Source organism: Delphinapterus leucas, chromosome 3 (genome assembly GCF_059928025.1).
Source record: "Delphinapterus leucas isolate spDelLeu-1000000601 "Yukka" chromosome 3, BTC_Dleu_Yukka2, whole genome shotgun sequence".
NCBI classification, from domain to species: Eukaryota; Metazoa; Chordata; class Mammalia; order Artiodactyla; family Monodontidae; genus Delphinapterus; species Delphinapterus leucas.
The window spans coordinates 92,603,181-92,623,949 of NC_143131.1; the positions used below are offsets into that span (position 1 = coordinate 92,603,181).

Consider the following 20,769-nt stretch of genomic DNA (forward strand, 5'->3'; position numbering starts at 1 on the left):
CACCTTTTTTCTTTCTTACTCTAACCTTTTTGGTCACGTTTTCTATGTTTATGTTTTTGAAGTGACTACTAGTGTAGGCAGTTGCTGCCACCATTGAGTGGGCAGCCTTCACAGGTTAAAAAATTTTCTTGGGCTTCCCTGGTGGCGCAGTGGTTGAGAGTCCGCCTGCCGATGCAGCGGACACGGGTTCGCGCCCCGGTCTGGGGAGATCCCACATACCATGAAGTGGCTAGGCCCGTGAGCCGTGGCCGCTGAGCCTGCGCGTCCAGAGCCTGTGCTCCGCAACGGGAGAGGCCACAACAGTGAGAGGCCCGCGTACCACCAAAAAAAAATATTTTCTTGAGGCCATCTATCAGCACCACAGTCTTTGACAGATACAATTTTAATTTTTGTCAAATGTCAGTGAAATGGCCATAGGTTTTAATTAACTATGGAATATAATAAACATTTTAACCTCTAATAAAAAGTGAATGCCATAAAAATCCGTTTGTACTTATGTAGTATGATTAAGTCAGAATTCACATATTGAAGAAACTCATATCAGAATTGTTTCACCTTCCATTACCTGATTGATATGTTTCATGTATGTGAATAGCTTCAATTTAACATGCCATAGATCTTCCCCAAGATGTGCAAACCAAGGCCTTGTAAATTAAATATTTTCTACCTAACATAAAAATTCCAGCATAGGCTTAATTGCCAATCAATTTTGAATTAGTAATTTAGCTTTTCCAATTAGTCAAGTACGGTAGTTTCTCATTTTTGAGACTGGCTGTAGCAGGAATGCAACAGGGTAAGTCTTCATCTGCAATGTGACTGATGATACTCCGATTCAGTGCTCACTTTGGCTTATTTTAGGACAAGCTTTATAACACCAATGAGACTTTTACAACACTTAAGACAATATTAATTTCTAATAATGTCACAGCTTTGTTTGAGTCCAAGTTAATGTTCAAGCTCCTAATGCTCTAATCCTTTATTTAAAAACATAATAATAAAAAAAATTAAAAAATTAAAAAAAAACATAATAATAGCTAACATTTATTGATCATTTACTATGTGATCAGTCTTTCTGGCCACTTCAAATTGTATTATTTCATTTAATCCTCATAAATAACCTTAAGAGCCCATCCTATTATTGTCTCTATTTTACAGAAAGGGAAAGTATTAACACGGAGGTTAAGTCACTTGTCCAAGATCACACAGCCCATAAGTGATGGAGCCAGAATTCCAACCCAGGACCTCTGCCTCCAGAGACTAAAGGTCTATTCTGTAAAACACTGGAAGCTGATCAAAGGCTGCAAGAGACTCTAAAAATCTGACATCATGTTGAATTTTCCATATTTTGTCTTGGTTGCTGAACCTAAAAAATCTCAGGTAATCTTTCTTAATTGTAAATTAGGGATAACAGCAACATTAATTTATTGAGGAATTACAAGAGTTAATATATTTAGTACCGAACTTGGAAGATAGTAAGCACTCGGAAAACACTGCCTCTTAACAACGCAGCTCCGTCAAAGCCTGGTGTGAGGGAATGGACCTTCTGTTGTCTGTGCACCTACTAAGAACCAGGAAGCACTGTGCCCATCACAGAACGGTATCTCAGTGAATCTTCACCCAGGCCCCCCGAAGCGAGGTTATTACCGCCCTTTCCCCATTTAACAGATGAAGTAACTTGGGCCTAATCGGCGTCCTAACGCTGGTGAACTGGGTTGAGGAGGAGAGGGGCAAGCCCTGGGATCCAACCAGCGCGACAATTACTCTCAGTTTTCTCTTACCTGTGAGGTCCACACACGTCCGGACGCCGGTTCCGCCATCCTGGACCTCCACGGCGGCTTCCCTCTCCCACTGCCCGGAGCAGGTCCGGGAAGACCACCCTGTCGCTCCGCCTCCAGGCGGCCTCACCTCCGTGCTTCTACTCAAGGCTACTTGAGGTGAAGCAAGGAGTGCGACCGAGATCAGGCGTGCCAGGTAGACAGGAAACTCACTCTTTCTGCAATACTAACTCTACAGCTCTCTCGGCTTCCCCGCCCGCCGAGGCTACCGGCGGCAGCAGCCAATGGTCGCCAAGCCACTGCCAGTTGCAGCCAATTGGAAGGCATCAAGCCTTCCGGGGAAGGCGGGCCGAACCCCGCAACCACGCCCCCGGCTCGAACCCTGGCCTCCGGGGATGGGTAGCGGCAAAAGTTGGCAGAAGCAACGTGTGTTTGCAGGGATTGGCTGGCGCGGCAGCGTGCGGAGCGCTGATTGGTCGCCGAGAGATGGACTGATTCCGCGTCGGGTGAGAGTTGACGGTCTCCGGGCCAGCTGCGTGTGTGGAGTCGCCTGTGGGTTTGGCTCTGGAAGGGTGCCCTGTGGCCAATTAATTCTGAAAGAATTTCGCGTGGCAGTAAGTCCCGCTGGGAGAATATGAACGCGAAGAGGGAGTGAATGACGACGGTGAGGGATAAGGCTGGCTTAAATTCGCTCTGAAGATTAGTATCCCGCGGCTGCATTGCCCCTCCCAAGGCCAGAAGTCAAATAAGAAATGAGAAAAAAAAAAATGCACCCGTGCGAGGATGACCGGCTCTTCGGCTTCCTGCGGCCTCCCGTGACTCAAAGCTGAGAGTACTATACGAGAAAACATGTAAACAAAGTCACTGCACTGTGTGAATTGATCTTTCGCCAAATGTTTACCCTCAGATATGGGAGTTCAGAGGACAACCTTTTAAGTAGGGAAGAGTTGGGGTGCGCAGGTGGCTTTAGCAGCCTCACAAAGTTTTCATCTGTTTGAAGGTGAGTAACATTTATACCAGTGTCTGTGAAGTCACCCATCTGATAGGATGCTTGGCAAATCTGAATACTAAAAATCAGGTGTTTGCAAATTACACATACCAGGATATGTAGTTTGAGAACCAAGAATAGGAAGGAATGCAAGGCTACACCATTAGTCATTTTTGATAGACTTGCACTGAGAATAAGCAATACTTCATAAAAATTTTAATTAGCATCACTAAAAGAATCACCAAACACCACTTGCTAGTTATTATTGGCAGATTTTAAAAATCTTACCTCATTGTTTATATATAAAAGGAATAATAATTTGGTGATTACTTTTCCGTTATCACCTTACATGTATTCATCTGTAAAACACACCTACCTTGGGGGGCTGTGTGGAGTTAATGAGATATAAAGTATGTAAAACTTTAACCAAAGCACTTTTCCATGACTATCTCAAGGTATTATCCGTACATACATGCAAACAAGAACCACGATAATTGGCCAATAATAACTAGCAAGTGAATGGAGCCCCAGGCATAGATCGTTAAGGCAGATTATGTAATTTCTGAGTGGCTGAACTGGAATTTGGTCCAGGCCTGCTGGATTCTGAAACTGGGGCTCTTTAACCCCCATGAAACTCATAATGTGTTTCACAGGCTGTCAGGCACATACCTGTGCACAGCAGGTGGGACCAGAAATGAAAGCCCTAATCCCTGCCGGGAAGGTTTACACAGTTAAATGGTGGAGAGGAACAGGTCCACTTAACCATTTCAGAAAAGTAGAAGATTAGTATCTCTCATTATTAGAATTGAGCTGGGTACATTGCTCAGTAGCTTTGCATATTCTCTTACAGAACCTGGTAGAATATGTTTAAAAGAAAATCAACGTGACTTTTTTTTTGAAAGGGTTTTCTGCGTAAAGTCATACATCACACTTACTCCTCCTGTAGGGAGGTTTTGTTTCTTTCCCCTTTGCTCTTCATCTTTTGCCTTGTTTTTCTTGGTTAGAAAGAAGTTGGGCTAATTCAAAACCCCTATGTGTCTATCAAAGTGGAATGCTACTGAAAGCAAAACTGCAGGTTCAGAAAAAATTAAATAATATTATCTGAAGCTATTATTGAGGACCATGGACCAGGCACAGTGCTAAGCATTTTACATGTATTAACTCATTTAATCCTGATAACCTCATAAGGTATGCATTATTATTATTATACTCACAAGAGAACAGTAATATATAGGGCAAATTATCCAAATAGTTTGGAATAGGTAGAGTAGATGGAAATTAGCTTTCCATCTAAAGTTCAAGTATAAAAGAGATATATAATGTATTTGCCCAGCTATAGAAAGTCACCCTAGAGAGGAAAAATAGCTTCGCTGCCAATCTCTGACTGTAATCAGACTGAATATATTAACAAATCTAAAAAAGGAATTTTCAAGAAGAAAAACAAAAAATTCCAAAACACAGAAATAATATATCCACTATTTCTGCCAGGAGGCAATAAATCTAGAATTAAAAAGCAAAATAAAAACATAGAAAAAATCCCCAACTACTTGAAATTAAAAAAAAATCTGTCCCCCAAACTCTGATCAAAAAGAAAATCAAATATTACATACTGAAGAATGTTAGTAAAATATTGCAAACATTAATATTAATAAATTAAACATTAATAAATATTAACCCCTTAGAAAAATTCATAGCCTTAATTCAAGTCAACAAGTATTTATAAAATCCCTGCTGTAGGAAACCTGTTGAAGCTGGGGCAGTTTATAAGGTGACCTCCAACCAATTCCAGAGCTGGATTGAATCCTGAACCTTTTATTTATATAATCCAATAATTTTTTTTAACATCAGTTTGAGCTGACTTTCCCTTGTTTAGGATGAAAAGAGCTTTTAAGGAATAGAGGACCCCTTTTCTCTTGCGACACTTTCTTCCTTTTGTCAATTAATCTATGACAAAGGAAGCAAGAATATAAATGGAGAAAAGACAGTCTCTTCAATAAGTGGTGCTGGGAAAACTGGACAGCTACATGTAAAAGAATGATATTAGAACACTCCCTAACACCACACACAAAAATAAACTCAAAATGGATTAAAGATCTAAATGTAAGACAGGATACTGTAAAACTCCTAAAGGAAAACATAGGCGGAACATTCTTTGACATAAATAGCAGCCATATTTTTTTGGATCCATCTCCTAGAGTAATGGAAATAAAAACAAAAATAAACAAATGGGACTCAAAGGAAACCATAAACAAAATGAAAAAGCCTATGAACTGGGAGAAAATATTTGCAAATGATGCTACTGACAAGGGATTAATTTTCAAAATATACAAACAGCCCATGAGGCTTAATATCAAAAAAAAAAAAACAACTCAATCAAAAAATGGGCAGAAGACCTAAATAGACATTTCTCCAAAGAAGACATACAGACAGCCAACAGGCATGTGAAAAGATGCTTAACATCACTAATTATTAGAGAAATTCATATCAAAACCACAGTGAGGTATCACGTCACATCAGTAAAAATGGCCATCATTAAAAAGTCTACAAATAATAAATGCTAGAGAGGGTGTGGATAAAAATGAACCCTCGTACACTGTTGTTGAGCATGTAAATTGGTGCAGCCACTATAGAAAACAGTATGGAGGCTCCTTAAAAAACCAAAAATAGAGCTACCATATGATCCTGCAGTCCCACTACTGGGTACATACCTGGAGAAAACTCCAATATGAAAAGATACATGCACTCAATGTTCTGGTGACACTATTCACAATAGCCAAGACATAGAAACAACCTAAATGTCCATAGACAGATGAATGGATAAAGATGTAGTACACATATACAATGGAACACTACTCAGCCATAAGGAAGAATGAAATAATGCCATTTGTAGCAACATGGATAGACCTAGATTATCATATTAAGTGAAGTTAAGTCAGACAAAGACAAATATCATACGATATCACTTATATGTGGAATCTAAAAAAAATACAAATGAACTTATTTACAAAACAGAAATTAGACTCATAGACATAGAAAACAAGACATACATACTACCATAGATAAAATAGGTAAACAACAAGGACGTACTGTATAGCACAGGGAACTATACTCAATATCTTGTAATAACCTATAAGGAAAAATATCTGAAAAACTATGTGTGTGTATATATATATATGTATATATATACACATATATACACTTATATATACACATATATATACACACATATACACATATATGTATATATACATATATATATATGTACAACTGAATCACTTTGCTGTACACTTGAAACACAACATTGTAAATTAACTATACTTAAATTTAAAAAACTTTAAAAGAAGAATATCTTCTTCGCTGCAGCGTTGTTGTAAGTGTTCAAGACTGGCTGCAGAGGCTGGAGGCTGGCACAGATTTGGCACTGGTGGGCACAGAGAAATGGTAGCGGGGATTGGGGGGAAGCCCTTGGATGAGAACACGAGTTAGAGTGTGGAACAGAGGTCCCCAAATCTCCCATACATCTGCCTCATGGATGGGAAGCATTTAAAAGTACAGACTTCGAGCCCTATCCTGAAGCTACTAAATCAGAATCTTTGGAGGTGGGGATCTAGGAATGTGACTTCTGGATGATGTCCCACAGCAAATCTAAAGCCAGTCTGGGGACTTCCCTGGTGGCACAGTGGATAAGACTCTGCGCTCCCAATGCAGGGGACTGGTCAGGGAACAAGATCCCACATGCATGCCGCAACTGAGAGTTTGCATGCTGCAGCTAAGGAGCCCATGTGCTGCAACTAATTAGCTGGGAGCTGCAACTAAGGAGCCCACCTGCCACAACTAAGACCCAGTGCAGCCAAATAAATAAATAAATATTTACAAAATAAATAAATAAAATAAAATAAAACCAGTCTGACTAGTGTTTAAGCACTACCAGAAAAGAAAAGGAAGCAAGGTTTGTGTGAGAAGAGAGTGGGCCAGAGGCACAGGCAAATGTTAAGATTCAGTGGGTAAAATACTGAATTGTACTTAGTATTTATTTCTGTTACTTAATTTTGTGCTTTACTCTTTTGTGCTGTCTGCTCTATTGTTTAAAGTTTATGCTAATTTTTTGTTGTTGTTGTTGTTGTGGTACGCGGGCCTCTCACTGTTGTGGCCTCTCCCGCTATGGAGCATAGGCTCCGGATGCGCAGGCCCAGCGGCCATGGCTCACGGGCCCAGCCGCTCCGCGGCATGTGGAATCTTCCCGGACCGGGGCACGAACCCGCATCCCCTGCATCGGCAGGCGGACTCCCAACCACTGCGCCACCAGGGAAGCCCTAATTTTTTTTTTTTAAGTGGACTTTTAAGAAAATTTAGGGCAACTGAATAGTAAAACATGCTCTACCAGTGTATAGAAAATATTCATGTTAGACCATGATTAAAATGAACAAAACAAGCAAACAAAACTCAAATTTTACTTGTTGTTCATATATCAAAACATTCAGATGAAAATTAAGGCCAACCAGCAATATTATAATCATCATAAATTATATAACTGGCTGATACCAAATTCACTCTTGTAGATAAAATCTATGGACTGTTTAATATAGTCCAGGCACTGCTCTAGGTAGATATTATCATGATCTCCATCTTGCTTACTAGGAAACTGAAGCTTAGGAAGTTTAGGTAATTATCCTAAAATCACATAGCTAATGAGTGACAGAGGTCAGAGGTCAGTAGGAAACCTGATGCCCCATCAGGGACAGCAGTAGAATTTGTCTGGGTGTGGGAGGCCATGCCAGCTCATGTGTACTCACGGTACCTGAAGATCAGGAGCCTGTAGGCAAAGCCAGCCCACAGTCGAGGCCGACAGAAAAACACACTGGTTGCTTCACCTGTGACTGAGCACAGTTGGTAGCAACTTGCTATCTCCACTGTAAAGATGGTTATTGAAGTTAAAGAAATTTCCTGTTGTATTTAGGTTCACCAATGGTCAGCACATTGATACATGACTGTAAAGTGAAACCAAGTGGAGGGAAGTGCCGGTCTCAAACACCAGAAGTTAGGTTGAGTGTTTGTGTAAAAGAAAGGACTCTACACGCAGAGAGAGAAGAGAAAGGACCAACGATAGTCCATATCTGTGGACTGATATGATCTGCAAGGTAACTCTTTTAAACTCTTTTTAAACTCTTTTTAACTCTTTTAAAACTCTTTTTAACTCTTTTAAAAAGGTAACTTTTTAAATTTATTTCACACAATTATCTAAAACACGGGTCCGCAAATGACAACCCATGTGCCAAATTAGGTCCGCCACATTTTTTGTAAGTAAAATTTTGTTGGAACATAGGCACACTCACTAATCTATGTACTATGATTGCTCTCACACCACAATGTCATGATTGAGAAATGGCAACAGACATTATGTGGTCTGCAAAGATGAAAACATTACTATCTGAACCTTTATAGTAAAACTTTGCTGATCTCTGCTCTAAAACATATTTCACAAATCTAGGTTTAAGATTTAAAATTTTAAAGAGATAAATGCAGTCTTGATACACATCTGAGAGCCCTTATTTCCTTGGATCACAGGTATCAAACACATGGGGAGGTAAAACCACTTGAGAAGGAACAAAGTATAAGAGAATTCAGTTGGACCAGGATCTTTGACTTACAAGGTCAATTTTTCCTCCAGAGAATGAACTTTGTTCACTGCAAGGGTACATGTATAAATATTCCAGCTCAGAAAACACTGTATTGCACTTGGATAAGCAAAAGTGCAAAGCAATTGTGACATAGTTTGCCTTTTGCAAACCTGATCTCCTGGATTTTTTTTTATAAATTTATTTATTTTATTTAATTTATTTATTTTTGGTTGCGTTGGGTCTTCGTTGCTGCACGTGGGCTTTCTCTAGGTGCGGTGAGCGGGGGCTACTCTTCGTTGTGGCGCACGGGCTTCTCATTGCGCACACACACACACACACACACACATAATGTCTAGATGATTTCTTTGGGTACAGTTTTTACACTGCAACTGACCAGAAGAAAGACTGGATGCCTGTTAAGTTAAGAGGAAATTCTTTACCAGAGAAACCATAAACCCGGCCTGCCAAAGCCTGACTGAGTACAATGCAAACTTAAGTACCTAAACCTACACTAGCAAAAAGTAGGATGTGAAAGTTTTGCAGCCCCAAGAAGGGCAGACTCACCAATGCCCAATGAAGCTGTGATCGAGGAGGCTAATGGACGAAGAAGGACCTCCAAGAAAACAAAGCCAGTAGTCATGGAGATGATAGAGGAACCAGAGGTTTTGCATGGGCTAACCTAGAAAATTATAATAGTCTATTGCCAGGGCAGACATCTCTGAAATTTCTGCCCATTACAATATTTTTTTTTGGAAGGGAACTTTTTGTTATAGTTATCCTGTTCCTATTCCACCATAGAAGTGGTGTGTGTGTGTATGTGTGTGTGTGTGTGTGTGTGTGTGTGTGTGTGTGTGTGTGTGCTGGGCATGGGGGAATAACTCACCAGTCACTTCCTGGATCACCTGTCCACAGGTAGCCACATCTGGACCGAATGGAGAGAGCTTTGTGTCACTCAGATATCCTGGTCTTTGAGCTGGGTTTAGTCTCTGAAAGATGGAACTTTGAAGTCATACCTCTTAGGTAAGGTATGAATTTTCCCTATTTGGGAAAAAGGGTGCTCACAGATCTCAGGGATGGAAGTGGTGGTCTATGGCAGACTGCTAGATGTCCTCCAATAGCTGTTCTTCCCCTTTCTTTTAATCTATGATGATAGAACCTCCAATGTTTTATTTGGACATAAGGTCACTCCAGGGCTTCCCTGGTGGCGCAGTGGTTGAGGGTCCGCCTGCCGATGCAGGGGACACGGGTTCGTGCCCCAGTCCGGGAAGATCCCACATGCCGCGGAGCAGCTGGGCCCGTGAGCCATGGCCGCTGAGCCTGCGTGTCCAGAGCCTGTGCTCCGCAACAGGAGAGGCCACAACAGTGAGAGGCCCGCGTACCGCAAAAAAAAAAAAAAGACTGTATATCTGAGTCTCCCATGCAGCCACAGCTGTGGTTATGAATTACTTTCTGCCAATCAGATGCTCTCTTGAAACATTTAGAAGGCAAGAGCCAGGAAAGACAATGTGGAAGTCTCTGGTTTGCCTGCAGTGGCTTCTTTTTTTTTTTTTTTACATTTTTATTGGAGTATAATTGCTTTACAATGGTGTGTTAGTTTCTGCTTTATAACAAAGTGAATCAGCTATACATATACATATGTTCCCATATCTCTTCCCTTTTGTGTCTCCCTCCCTCCCACCCTCCCTATCCCACGCCTCTAGGTGGTCACAAAGCACCGAGCTGATCCCCCTGTGCTATGCGGCTGCTTCCCACTAGCTATCTACTTTACGTTTAGTAGTGTATATATGTCCATGCCACTCTCTCGCTTTGTCACAGCTTACCCTTCCCCCTCCCCATATCCTCAAGTCCATTCTCTACTAGGTCTGTGTCTTTATTCCTGTCTTACCCCTAGGTTCTTCATGACATTTTTTTTTCTTAAATTCCATATATATGTGTTAGCATATGGTATTTGTCTTTCTCTTTCTGACTTACTTCACTCTGTATGACAGACTCGAGGTCCATGCACCTCATTACAAATAGCTCAATTTCGTTTCTTTATATAGCTGAGTAATATTCCATTGTATATATGTGCCACATCTTCTTTATCCATTCATCCGATGATGGACACTTAGGTTGTTTCCATCTCCGGGCTATTGTAAATAGAGCTGCAATGAACGTTTTGGTACATGACTCTTTTTGAATTATGGTTTTCTCAGGGTATATGCCCAGTAGTGGGATTGCTGGGTCATATGGTAGTTCAATTTATAGTTTTTTAAGGAACCTCCATACTGTTCTCCATAGTGGCTGTACCAATTCACATTCCCACCAGCAGTGCAAGAGTGTTCCCTTTTCTCCACACCCTCTACAGAATTTATTCTTTCTAGATTTTTTGATGATGGCCATTCTGACTGGTGTGAGATGATATCTCATTGTAGTTTTGATTTGCCTTTCTCTAATGATTAATGATGTTGAGCATTCTTTCATGTGTTTGTTGGCAGTCTGTATATCTTCTTTGGAGAAAAGTCTATTTAGGTCTTCTGCCCATTTTTGGATGGGGTTGTTTATTTTTTTGTTATTGAGCTGCATGAGCTGCTTATAAATTTTGGAGATTAATCCTTTGTCAGTTGCTTCATTTGCAAATATTTTCTCCCATTCTGAGGGTTGTCTTTTAGTCTTGTTTATGGTTTCCTTTGCTGTGCAAAAGCTTTGGAGTTTCATTAGGTCCCATTTGTTTATTTTTGTTTTTATTTCCATTTCTCTATGAGGTGGGTCTAAAAGGATCTTGCTGTGATTTATGTCATAGGGTGTTCTGCCTCTGTTTTCCTCTAAGAGTTTGATACTTTCTGGCCTTACATTTAGGTCTTTAATCCATTTTGAGCTTATTTTTGTGTATGGTGTTAGGGAGTGATCTAATCTCATACTTTTACATGTAGCTGTCCAGTTTTCCCAGCACCACTTATTGAAGAGGCTGTCCTTTCTCCACTGTACATTCCTGCCTCCTTTATCAAAGATAAGGTGACCATATGTGCATGGGTTTATCTCTGGGCTTTCTATCCTGTTCCATTGATCTATATTTCTGTTTTTGTGCCACTACCATACTGTCTTGATTACTGTAGCTTTGTAGTATAGTCTGAAGTCGGGGAGCCTGATTCCTCCAGCTCCGTTTTTCGTTCTCAAGATTGCTTTGGCTATTCGGGGTCTTTTGTGTTTCCATAGAAATTGTGAAATTTTTTGTTCTAGTTCTGTGAAAAATGCCAGTGGTAGTTTGGTAGGGATTGCATTGAATCTGTAGATTGCTTTGGGTAGTAGAGTCATTTTCACAATGCTGATTCTTCCAATCCAAGAACATGTTATATCTATTTGTATCATCTTTAATTTCTTTTATCAGTGTCTTATAATTTTCTGCATACAGGTCTTTTGTGTCCTCAGGTAGGTATATTCCCAGATATTTTATTCTTTTTGTTGCAATGGTAAATGGGAGTGTTTTCTTGATTTCACTTTCAGATTTTTCATCATTAGTGTATAGGAATGCCAGAGATTTCTGTGCATTAATTTTGTATCCTGCTACTTTACCAGATTCATTCATTAGCTCTAGTAATTTTCTGGTAGCATCTTTAGGATTCTGTATGTATAGTATCATGTCATCTGCAAACAGTGACAGCTTTACTTCTTTTCCGATATGGATTTCTTTTATTTCCTTTTCTTCTCTGATTGCTGTGGCTAAAACTTCCAAAACTATGTTGAATAAGAGTGGTGAGAGTGGGCAACCTTGTCTTGTTCCTGATCTTAGTGGAAATGCTTTCAGTTTTTCACCATTGAGGACGATGTTGGCTGTGAGTTTGTCATATATGCACTTTATTATGTTGAGGAACGTTCCCTCTATGCCTACTTTCTGCAGGGCTTTTATCATAAATGGGTGTTGAATTTTGTCGAAAGCTTCCTGTGCATCTATTGAGATGATCATATGGTTTTTCTCCTTCAATTTGTTAATACGGTGTATCACGTTGATTGATTTGCGTATATTGAAGAATCCTTGCATTCCTGGAATAAACCCCACTTGATCATGGTGTATGATCATTTTAATGTGCTGTTGGATTCTGTTTGCTAGTATTTTGTTGAGGATTTTTGCATCTATGTTCATCAGTGATATTGGCCTGTAGTTTTCTTTCTTTGTGACATCCTTGTCTGGTTTTGGTATCAAGGTGATGGTGGCCTCATAGAATGAGTTCGGGGGTGTTCCTCCCTCTGCTATATTTTGGAAGAGTTTGAGAAGGATAGGTGTTAGCTCTTCTCTAAATGTTTGATAGAATTCGCCTGTGAAGCCATCTGGTCCTGGGCTTTGGTTTGTTGGAAGATTTTTAATCACAGTTTCAATTTCAGTGCTTGTTATTGGTCTGTTCATATTTTCTTTTTCTTCCTGATTCAGTCTTGGCAGGTTGTGCATTTCTAAGAATTTGTCCATTTCTTCCAGGTTGTCCATTTTATTGGCATAGAGTTGCTTGTAGTAATCTCTCATGATCTTTTGTATTTCTGTAGTGTCACTTGTTACTTCTCCTTTTTCATTTCTAATTCTATTGATTTGAGTCTTCTCCCTTTTTTTCTTGATGAGTCTGGCTAATGGTTTATCAATTTTATTTATCTTCTCGAAGAACCAGCTTTTAGTTTTATTGATCTTTGCTATTGTTTCCTTTATTTCTTTTTCATTTATTTCTGATCTGATTTTTATGATTTCTTTCCTTCTGCTAACTTTGGGGTTTTTTTGTTCTTCTTTCTCTAATTGCCTTTGGTGCAAGGTTAGGTTGTTTATTCGAGATTGTATTGCTATAAACTTCTCTCTTAGAACTGCTTTTGCTGCATCCCATAGGTTTTGGGTCGTTGTGTCTCCATTGTCATTTGTTTCTAGGTAATTTTTGATTTCCTCTTTGATTTCTTCAGTGATCACTTCGTTATTAAGTAGTGTATTGTTTAGCCTCCATGTGTTTGTATTTTTTACAGATCTTTTCCTGTAATTGATATCTAGTCTCATAGCGTTGTGGTCAGAAAAGATACTTGCAGCGGCTTCTTGATCAGAGAGGCTTTCCTGGTCATGGGAGAAGCAAAGTAGTTTTAAAACTGGTAACCAGGGCTTCCCTGGTGGTGCAGTGGTTAAGAATCCTGCCAATACAGGGGACACAGGTTCGAGCCCTGTCCCAGAAGATCCCACATGCCACGGAGCAACTAAGCCTGTGCACCACAACTAATGAGCCTGTGCTCTAGAGCCGACGAGCCACAACTACTGAAGCCTGCACACCTAGAGCCCATGCTCCACCACAAGAGAAGCCACTGCAATGAGAAGCCTGCACACTGCAACAAAGAGCAGTCCCCGCTCGCCGCAACTAGAGAAAGCCTGTACACAGCAATAAAGACCCAGTGTAGCCATAAATAAATAAATAAGTAAATAAATAAATAACCGGTAACCATAGCAGCAGCTTCCCAAATGGACAGGTGGCTTCCCGAACATAGAAAGAGGCAATAGGTCCCTTGGTGGCCCAGTTTTTTTTGGTTTTTTGTGTGTGTGTGTGTGGTACGCAGGCCTCTCACTGTTGTGGCCTCTCCCGTTGCAGAGCACAGGCTCCGGACGCGCAGGCTCAGCGGCCACGGCTCACGGGCTGAGCCACTCCACGGCATGCGTTATCCTCCCGGAGTTGGCCTAGTTTTATACTCTCAGATGTATTTATTTTATTTAATTAATTTATTTATTTATTTTTGGCTGTGTTGGGTCTTCATTTCTGTGCGAGGGTTTTCTCTAGTTGTCGCAAGTGGGGGCCACTCTTCATCGCGGTGTGCGGGCCTCTCACTATGACAGCCTCTCTTGTTGCAGAGCACAGGCTCCAGACGCGCAGGCTCAGTAGTTGTGGCTCACGGGCCTAGCTGCTCCACGGCATGTGGGATCTTCCCAGACCAAGGCTCGAACCCGTGTCCCCTGCATTAGCAGGCAGATTCTCAACCAGTTCGCCACCAGGGAAGCCCCTCAGATTTATTTTTGAGACCTCAAACTATAACTGATTTTATCAGTCTTCCCTACAATTCAGTAGTGCTCTCTGGAAAATTCCTTTTCTATTTAAACTAGCAGAGGGAATTCCCTGGCAGTCCAGTGGTTAGGACTCCACGCTTTCACTGCCAAGGGCATGGGTTCAATCCCTGGTCAGGGAACTAAGATCCCGGAAGCCATGCAGCACAGCCAAATGAAAAGCAAAACAAAACTAGCAGAGAGATTCTGTTTACTGCAAGTGAATATGTCCAATACAGATTGGAATTTTTTTTTTCATTTTATAGACAAAAAAACTAAGGCTTAGAGGTAAACCAGCTTTCTATGGGGAAAAAAAATGCCCCCCTTTGTAGTATTTGACAACATCTGTGGTAAATACTCCTACCATGGCTTATTTCAAGTCTCCAAAGGTTTAAAAACTTTTAGGCAAAATTCCTGAAAGTTTAACAATTGGCTCTTGCAAGCTGGCTCCTGTTCTAACACATCCCTGCTTACAAAATTTAAGTAACTTTCCCAAGGTACAAAGTCAGTAAGTATTTAACAAAATGATTGAAAATAGAATGATATTTATTGTGCCTAAAAAACCATTATACTACAGAACATTAATTAGAAATATTAAGGAATTCTAAAGAATGTTGTTAAAAACAATAATGGAACTACATTTATGTAAGAAAGCATCTATCTTTTTTAAAGATAACACACTGAACTATTTCAAAGTGAAAAAAAAAAAAACATTATCAGGAGAGTTTGGGCTGCCAGCATTTACACTAAACAGAAATTTACATCACATGGTATAAATGCTTCCAATGTGTTCACTTCAGAGATTTCATTAATGAATGTTGAGGCGGTGGAGAAGTTCAGAGTGTTTTTAAGCTTTAGGTAGGATTGGGGTGAGTAGTCATTACCGATGTTATTACATGCACATGACATAAAGGGGATTTAAACAGCTTAAGACCATCAAAGTTGCAAGTGGAGCTTAAGGAATGAGGGAAATAATTCATAAATTGAAAAATTTAAAGTTGGTGCTTCTTGACTGCTGTGAAACTGAGTTTGTGGTTGAGGTAGTTATGCAACTGACCTACTAGAAAATTCCCGAAGACCAAAAGGTAAACGGAAACTGGGCTTTCTTCAAGCATGTTTAGATCATCATAGTGTTGCTTTTCGACATTAAATGAGCCATAGAGAAACATATAGTGTACTTCCTATTTTTCTGGGGGGTTTGTGAAGAAATTTGTTGCTTAGTCTAATGAGTTGTACCTGGCCATTGACCGAGCCTCCTGATAGCAATGACACTAGGCATCTATTTTTTAACCTCGCTGTGACTGTGATGACCCGGCCAGGGCAAACGGTCTTAGGTAAGTGCCCAGAAGAAAACTTAAAATGAGATGACAGATCTTATTTTTTAAATTTTGAGCAAAGAGCTAAATAATCTGCTAAAATAAGAGATAAATTGTGCAAGGCACAGAATAATGAACATTTCTTAGATCTTAGCATTCAAAAATTATAAGGTCCTACTGTATAGCACAGGGAACTATATTCAATATCCTGTGATAAACCATAATGGAAAAGAATATGAAAAAAAGAATGTATACATATATATAACTGAGTCACTGCTGTACAGCAATAATTAGCACAACATTGTAATTCACCTATACTTCAATAAAAAATAAATTTAAAAAATATTATAAGGCGAGAGAGGTAGGAAAGAGAAGTACAAAGGAAAGGAGGTGGGTAAAGAAAGATGTGAGTGGAAGGCTTAGACATGGGCCTTCTCCATCCATTGAACAAGCCCAACAAGCCGCTGCCCAGCTCCAGGCACTCCAGAGGCACTGCGGAAACCAGGGGTGGGCTATGTCCTCTCAGGGATTTATTGACAGGAAGACAGGATGAGTTCTCCTTCTCTAGTCAAGTGACCAAACAGGTTTTGCTTCTACACATTGCAGGGTAACAAATAAAGGTATAATAAGATAGAGATAGTTCTCAAATTTGCTATTTCTTTATGTGGAAAGGATATAATTCAAAAGGGACTAAGAATTTCTTAAAAGGTAATGTGGAGTTATATGAATCCTGTTCTTTCTCAGATATAATTGCTTTAGACACATTTGCCCTGGTTTCCTTCTATGAAGAAACCCTTATTGAGTAATTAGAAAATATTACTGCCTGACAAGTGAGAATAAATGTTAAGAAAATAGATATTTTAAAGATAAAAATGAAGACCCAATTTTACCTTAAAATGCCACTGCTTTAAAGATAAACTAATTTGAATTCCTACATCAGTCAATAAGTCTTTTAAATCTTTTGTTTTAATATTTCTTCCACCCATCCTGACGTCTTCATTCCTCTGTCACCACCGCAACCTCATGTTTATAGTATTATATTAGAATCTTAATGGTATGGAATACATTTCCCTACTTCCAGTCCTTCTCAGCCCAAATCTGAGAATGGAATTTTCTTTATGGGAAGGTTTAAAGTTTCAAATTCAATATCTTCAGTAGATATCGGGCTCCTCAGGTTATCTACTTCTTCTTGAATAAGGCTTGTGGTTTGTATCTTTTAAGGAATTTGACATTTTTCTTGTTTCTGAAGGTGGAAGCTGATGCCATTGACTCAAGGTCTTTCTCCTTTTTTAATATAGGTATATACAGGAAGGATATTCCCCCTATATTACTACTTTAGGTAATATTACTTCTTTAGCTGTATACCATAAAATTTCTTATGCTATGTTTTCATTTTTATTCAGTTAAAATTTTTCCTAATTTCACTTTAGATTTCTTTTTTGACTCATGGGTTATTTAAAAGTGTGTCACTTAATTTCCATGTAGGGTTTTGTCCAGATAACTTTCTGTTATTGATTTCTAATTTAATTCCATTGTGGTCAGAGAACATACTTTGCATGTCTTTTGTTACTCTATCTTGATTGCAAACAGAAATTCAATCCCATATTTTTGGACTTGTAGGTTGTTTCTAATTTTTGTGCTATTAAAAACAATTCTTGGGCTTCCCTGGTGGCGCAGTGGTTGAGAGTCCGCCTGCCGATACAGGGGACACGGATTTGTGCCCTGGTCTGGGAAGATCCCACATGCCGCGGAGCGGCTGGGCCCGTGAGCCATGACCGCTGAGCCTGCGCGTCCAGAGCCTGTGCTCCGCAACGGGAGAGGCCACAACAGTGAGAGGCCCGCGTACTGGAAAAAAAAAAAAAAAAAAAAAAAAAATTCTTGGGGCTTCCCTGGTGGCACAATGGTTGAGAGTCCGCCTGCCAATGCAGGGGACACGGATTTGTGCCCTGGTCTGGGAAGATCCCACATGCCGCGGAGCGGCTAGGCCCGTTAGCCATGGCCGCTGAGCCTGCGTGTCCGGAGCCTGTGCTCCGCAATGGGAGAAGCCACAACAGTGAGAGGCCCACGTACCGAAAACAAACAAACAAACAAACAAAAAAACACAATTCTTGGACAAAGATGAACTTGGAATCGTTGCACCCATTCTTTAGTATTTCCTTAGGTAAATTTCAAGAAGCAAAAATTCTGAGTCAAAGAGTGTTTACTTTTTATAGAATTTGTACATACTGTTAGGTGGCTTGTTTCATGCTTTCCTTCATATTCAATAATGTGCAAATACTTTCTTCAGATCAATTTTTTCTATAACATGTTTCTGATTGCATAATTATTGATACACCAAATTGTATTTAATAATTCTCTCTTGTTGGACATCTTGGCTCTTTCTAATTTGGGACAAATTTCCATAATGCTTTAATAAATTATATTGTGGATCATTAGTTTCTGGGAAAATATTGACCTCATAAAAGCAGTGATTTGGGAAAATTAGTCAGGGACTAGGTATCTGTTGAAGACCTTGAATCAAATCAAATCTAACACCGTATTAAAAGGATAATACATCGTTACCAAGAGGGGTTCATCTCAGGGGTGCAAAGTTAGTTTAGCATTCGAAAAGCCAATCAATGTAACTTACCATGTTAACAGACTAAAAAAGGAAAACAATATCATGATCTCAATAATGAAGAAAAGGCATTTGACAAATACCCGACTTCGATCCTGATAAAAACACTGCAAACTGGGAACAGAAGTAATAGCCTCAACCTGACAAAGGACATCTATGTACTGCTAACATAATGATGAAAGGCGAACTTCTTCCTGCTAAGATGAGGAAACAGGCAAGGATGTCTACTCTCACCACTTCTATTCCACATCGTACTGGAGGTTTTCACCAGTCCACCAGGCAAAAAAGAGAAATAAAAGACATCGTGATTGGAGACGAAGAAGTAAAATTGTCTTTAATCACAGATGACTTGATCATCTATATAGAAAATCCTACGGAATCTATATATCTATATATTTACTAGAGCCAATAAGTAAGTTTAGCAAGGTTGGAAGATGTGTGATCAAGATACTAGCAACAAACAATTGGAAATTGAAATTAAAATAACAATACCATTTATGATCACATAAAACATGAACTACTTAGATATAAATATAAGGAAAAAAATGTGGAAGACCTGTGCACTACAAATATAAGGAGAGAAATTAAAGAACTCCTGGGACTTCCCTGGTGGTCTAGTGGTAAAGAATCTGCCTTACAATGCAGGGGACACAGGTTTGATCCCTGCTCAGGGAAATAAGATCTCACATGGTGCAGGGCAACTAAGCCCAAGTGCCATAAATACTGAGCCCACGCGCTCTGGAACCCACGCACCACAACTACAGAGCCCATGTGCCCTGAAGCCTGTGTGCCACGACTAGAGAAGAGAAAACCCGCACGCCACAACTAGAGAGAAGCCTGCGCACCACAATGAAGAGCCCACGTGCCACAATGAAAGATCCCGTGTGCTGCAACTAAGACCCGACACAACCAAAAATTAAATAAATAAATAAATAAATAATAAATCTTTAAAAAAAGAAAATAAATTAAAGAACTCCTAAATGAATAGAGAAGAAATGCCATGTTTATGGATAAACATGGATAAAATATCAATTCTCCCCAATTTGATATATAGGTATAACACAATCCCAATTAAAATCTCAGCAGACTCCTTTGTAGATGTTGACAGCTAATTCTAAAATTCATGTTGAAATGCAAAGGATGTAGAATAGCCAAAACAACTTTGAAAAAGAAGAACAAAGTTGGCTAATTTATACTCTCTGACTTCAAGTTTTAGTATAAAGTTACACTGATCAAGGTTGTGATATTAGAATTAAGAAGACAAATACATAAGTAGAACGGAATACAGAATCTAGCAATAGACCCACACACATATGCTTAATTGATTTTCAACAAAGATGCAGAGGCAATTAAAAGTATGAGGTTAATTGAGTAAATTATTTTGTATAGGATGCAGCCATTAAATTTTGCTGTAAAAATACATATGTCAACATAGTAACATGTTCATAATACATTAAGAGAAAACTATAGGGTCTAAAACTGTTTATGAATTATTCTATTTTTGAATAGGATCTATATTTTTTTCAAAAGGATACACAGATAAATACATGCATACACATACAATAGTGATTGTTAATAGTAGGAGCTTGGAATTGCTTATAATTTTAGTTTTGCTTTTAATGTTTATGCTTCTATTTTGTTTATTTATAATAGATATACACTGTAATAAAAGACAAAACCAAAACATTAAAATGCTGTATAATTATTACATAAAGTGCAATAACAGTATTTTTTGGGAAAAAAAGGGGGTTGTGTGTAATATAAAGAATGGAGGGCTTCCCTGGTGGCGCAGTGGTTGGGGGTCTGCCTACCGATGCAGGGGACACGGGTTCGTGCCCCGGTCTGGGAAGATCCCACATGCCGCGGAGCGGCTGGGCCCGTGAGCCATGGCCGCTAAGCCTGCGCATCCGGAGCCTGTGCTCCGCGACGGGAGAGGCCACAACAGTGAGAGGCCCGCGTACCGCAAAAAAAAAAAAAAAAAAAGAATGGAAATATATTCCAAGTAATACAAAGAGAGATGGAGTTACAGATGGTCTTTTAGCTTTCTCTTTACTGGTTTCCAAGTTTTCTACATTGGACATATCTAGTACAAAGGTAAGGTAATCCATATTATCCATACTCACAATAATTCTCTATAACTACCCGGCTAAAGATCTAACTTAATCTGATGTTAAGATCCTCCATGAACAATATGGCCCAGACTGACCTTTCTGACTTTCCTCTCTTCCCCTGCAAGCCTTCCTGTTCTCTGCTTCATTTACCTGGTTCTGTTCCCGGCACCCACCCTCCCTCCCTTCCTCCATTGCTGTCCCTTCTTATTTGGGCCATGCTTCCTCCTCTGTACCTTTCTACTTCACCCCAAAGTTTGAAGTCAAGTTCCTGCTGTCTCTGAAGTTTCTCTGAGAAATGCTTTTGTCAAGTTCTATC

At 39.7% G+C, this 20,769-nt stretch overlaps 1 protein-coding gene and 1 long non-coding RNA gene across 4 annotated transcripts in view; one reads left to right on the plus strand and one right to left on the minus strand.

Moving 5' to 3' along the window:
• Window positions 1-2,028, minus strand: part of STARD4 (StAR related lipid transfer domain containing 4) — a 79,530-nt gene extending 77,502 nt beyond the window's left edge. Inside the window, exon 1 of one of the 3 annotated variants that reach the window (XM_089908427.1) lies at window positions 1,779-2,028. In XM_089908427.1, the coding sequence (XP_089764553.1) occupies window positions 1,779-1,817 (39 nt within the window). In that variant the 5' untranslated portion in view covers window positions 1,818-2,028. The remainder of the gene's footprint in view (window positions 1-1,778) is intronic. The other 2 variants (XM_022591407.3, XM_022591415.3) reach the window with 2 other exon arrangements.
• A 388-nt stretch (window positions 2,029-2,416) lies between these two features.
• Window positions 2,417-9,909, plus strand: LOC149749609 (uncharacterized). Its single transcript, XR_016392457.1, has 3 exons — window positions 2,417-2,775; window positions 7,721-7,901; window positions 9,294-9,909. It is a non-coding gene; the product is annotated as an uncharacterized LOC149749609 (long non-coding RNA).
• Window positions 9,910-20,769: the final 10,860 nt, after the last annotated feature.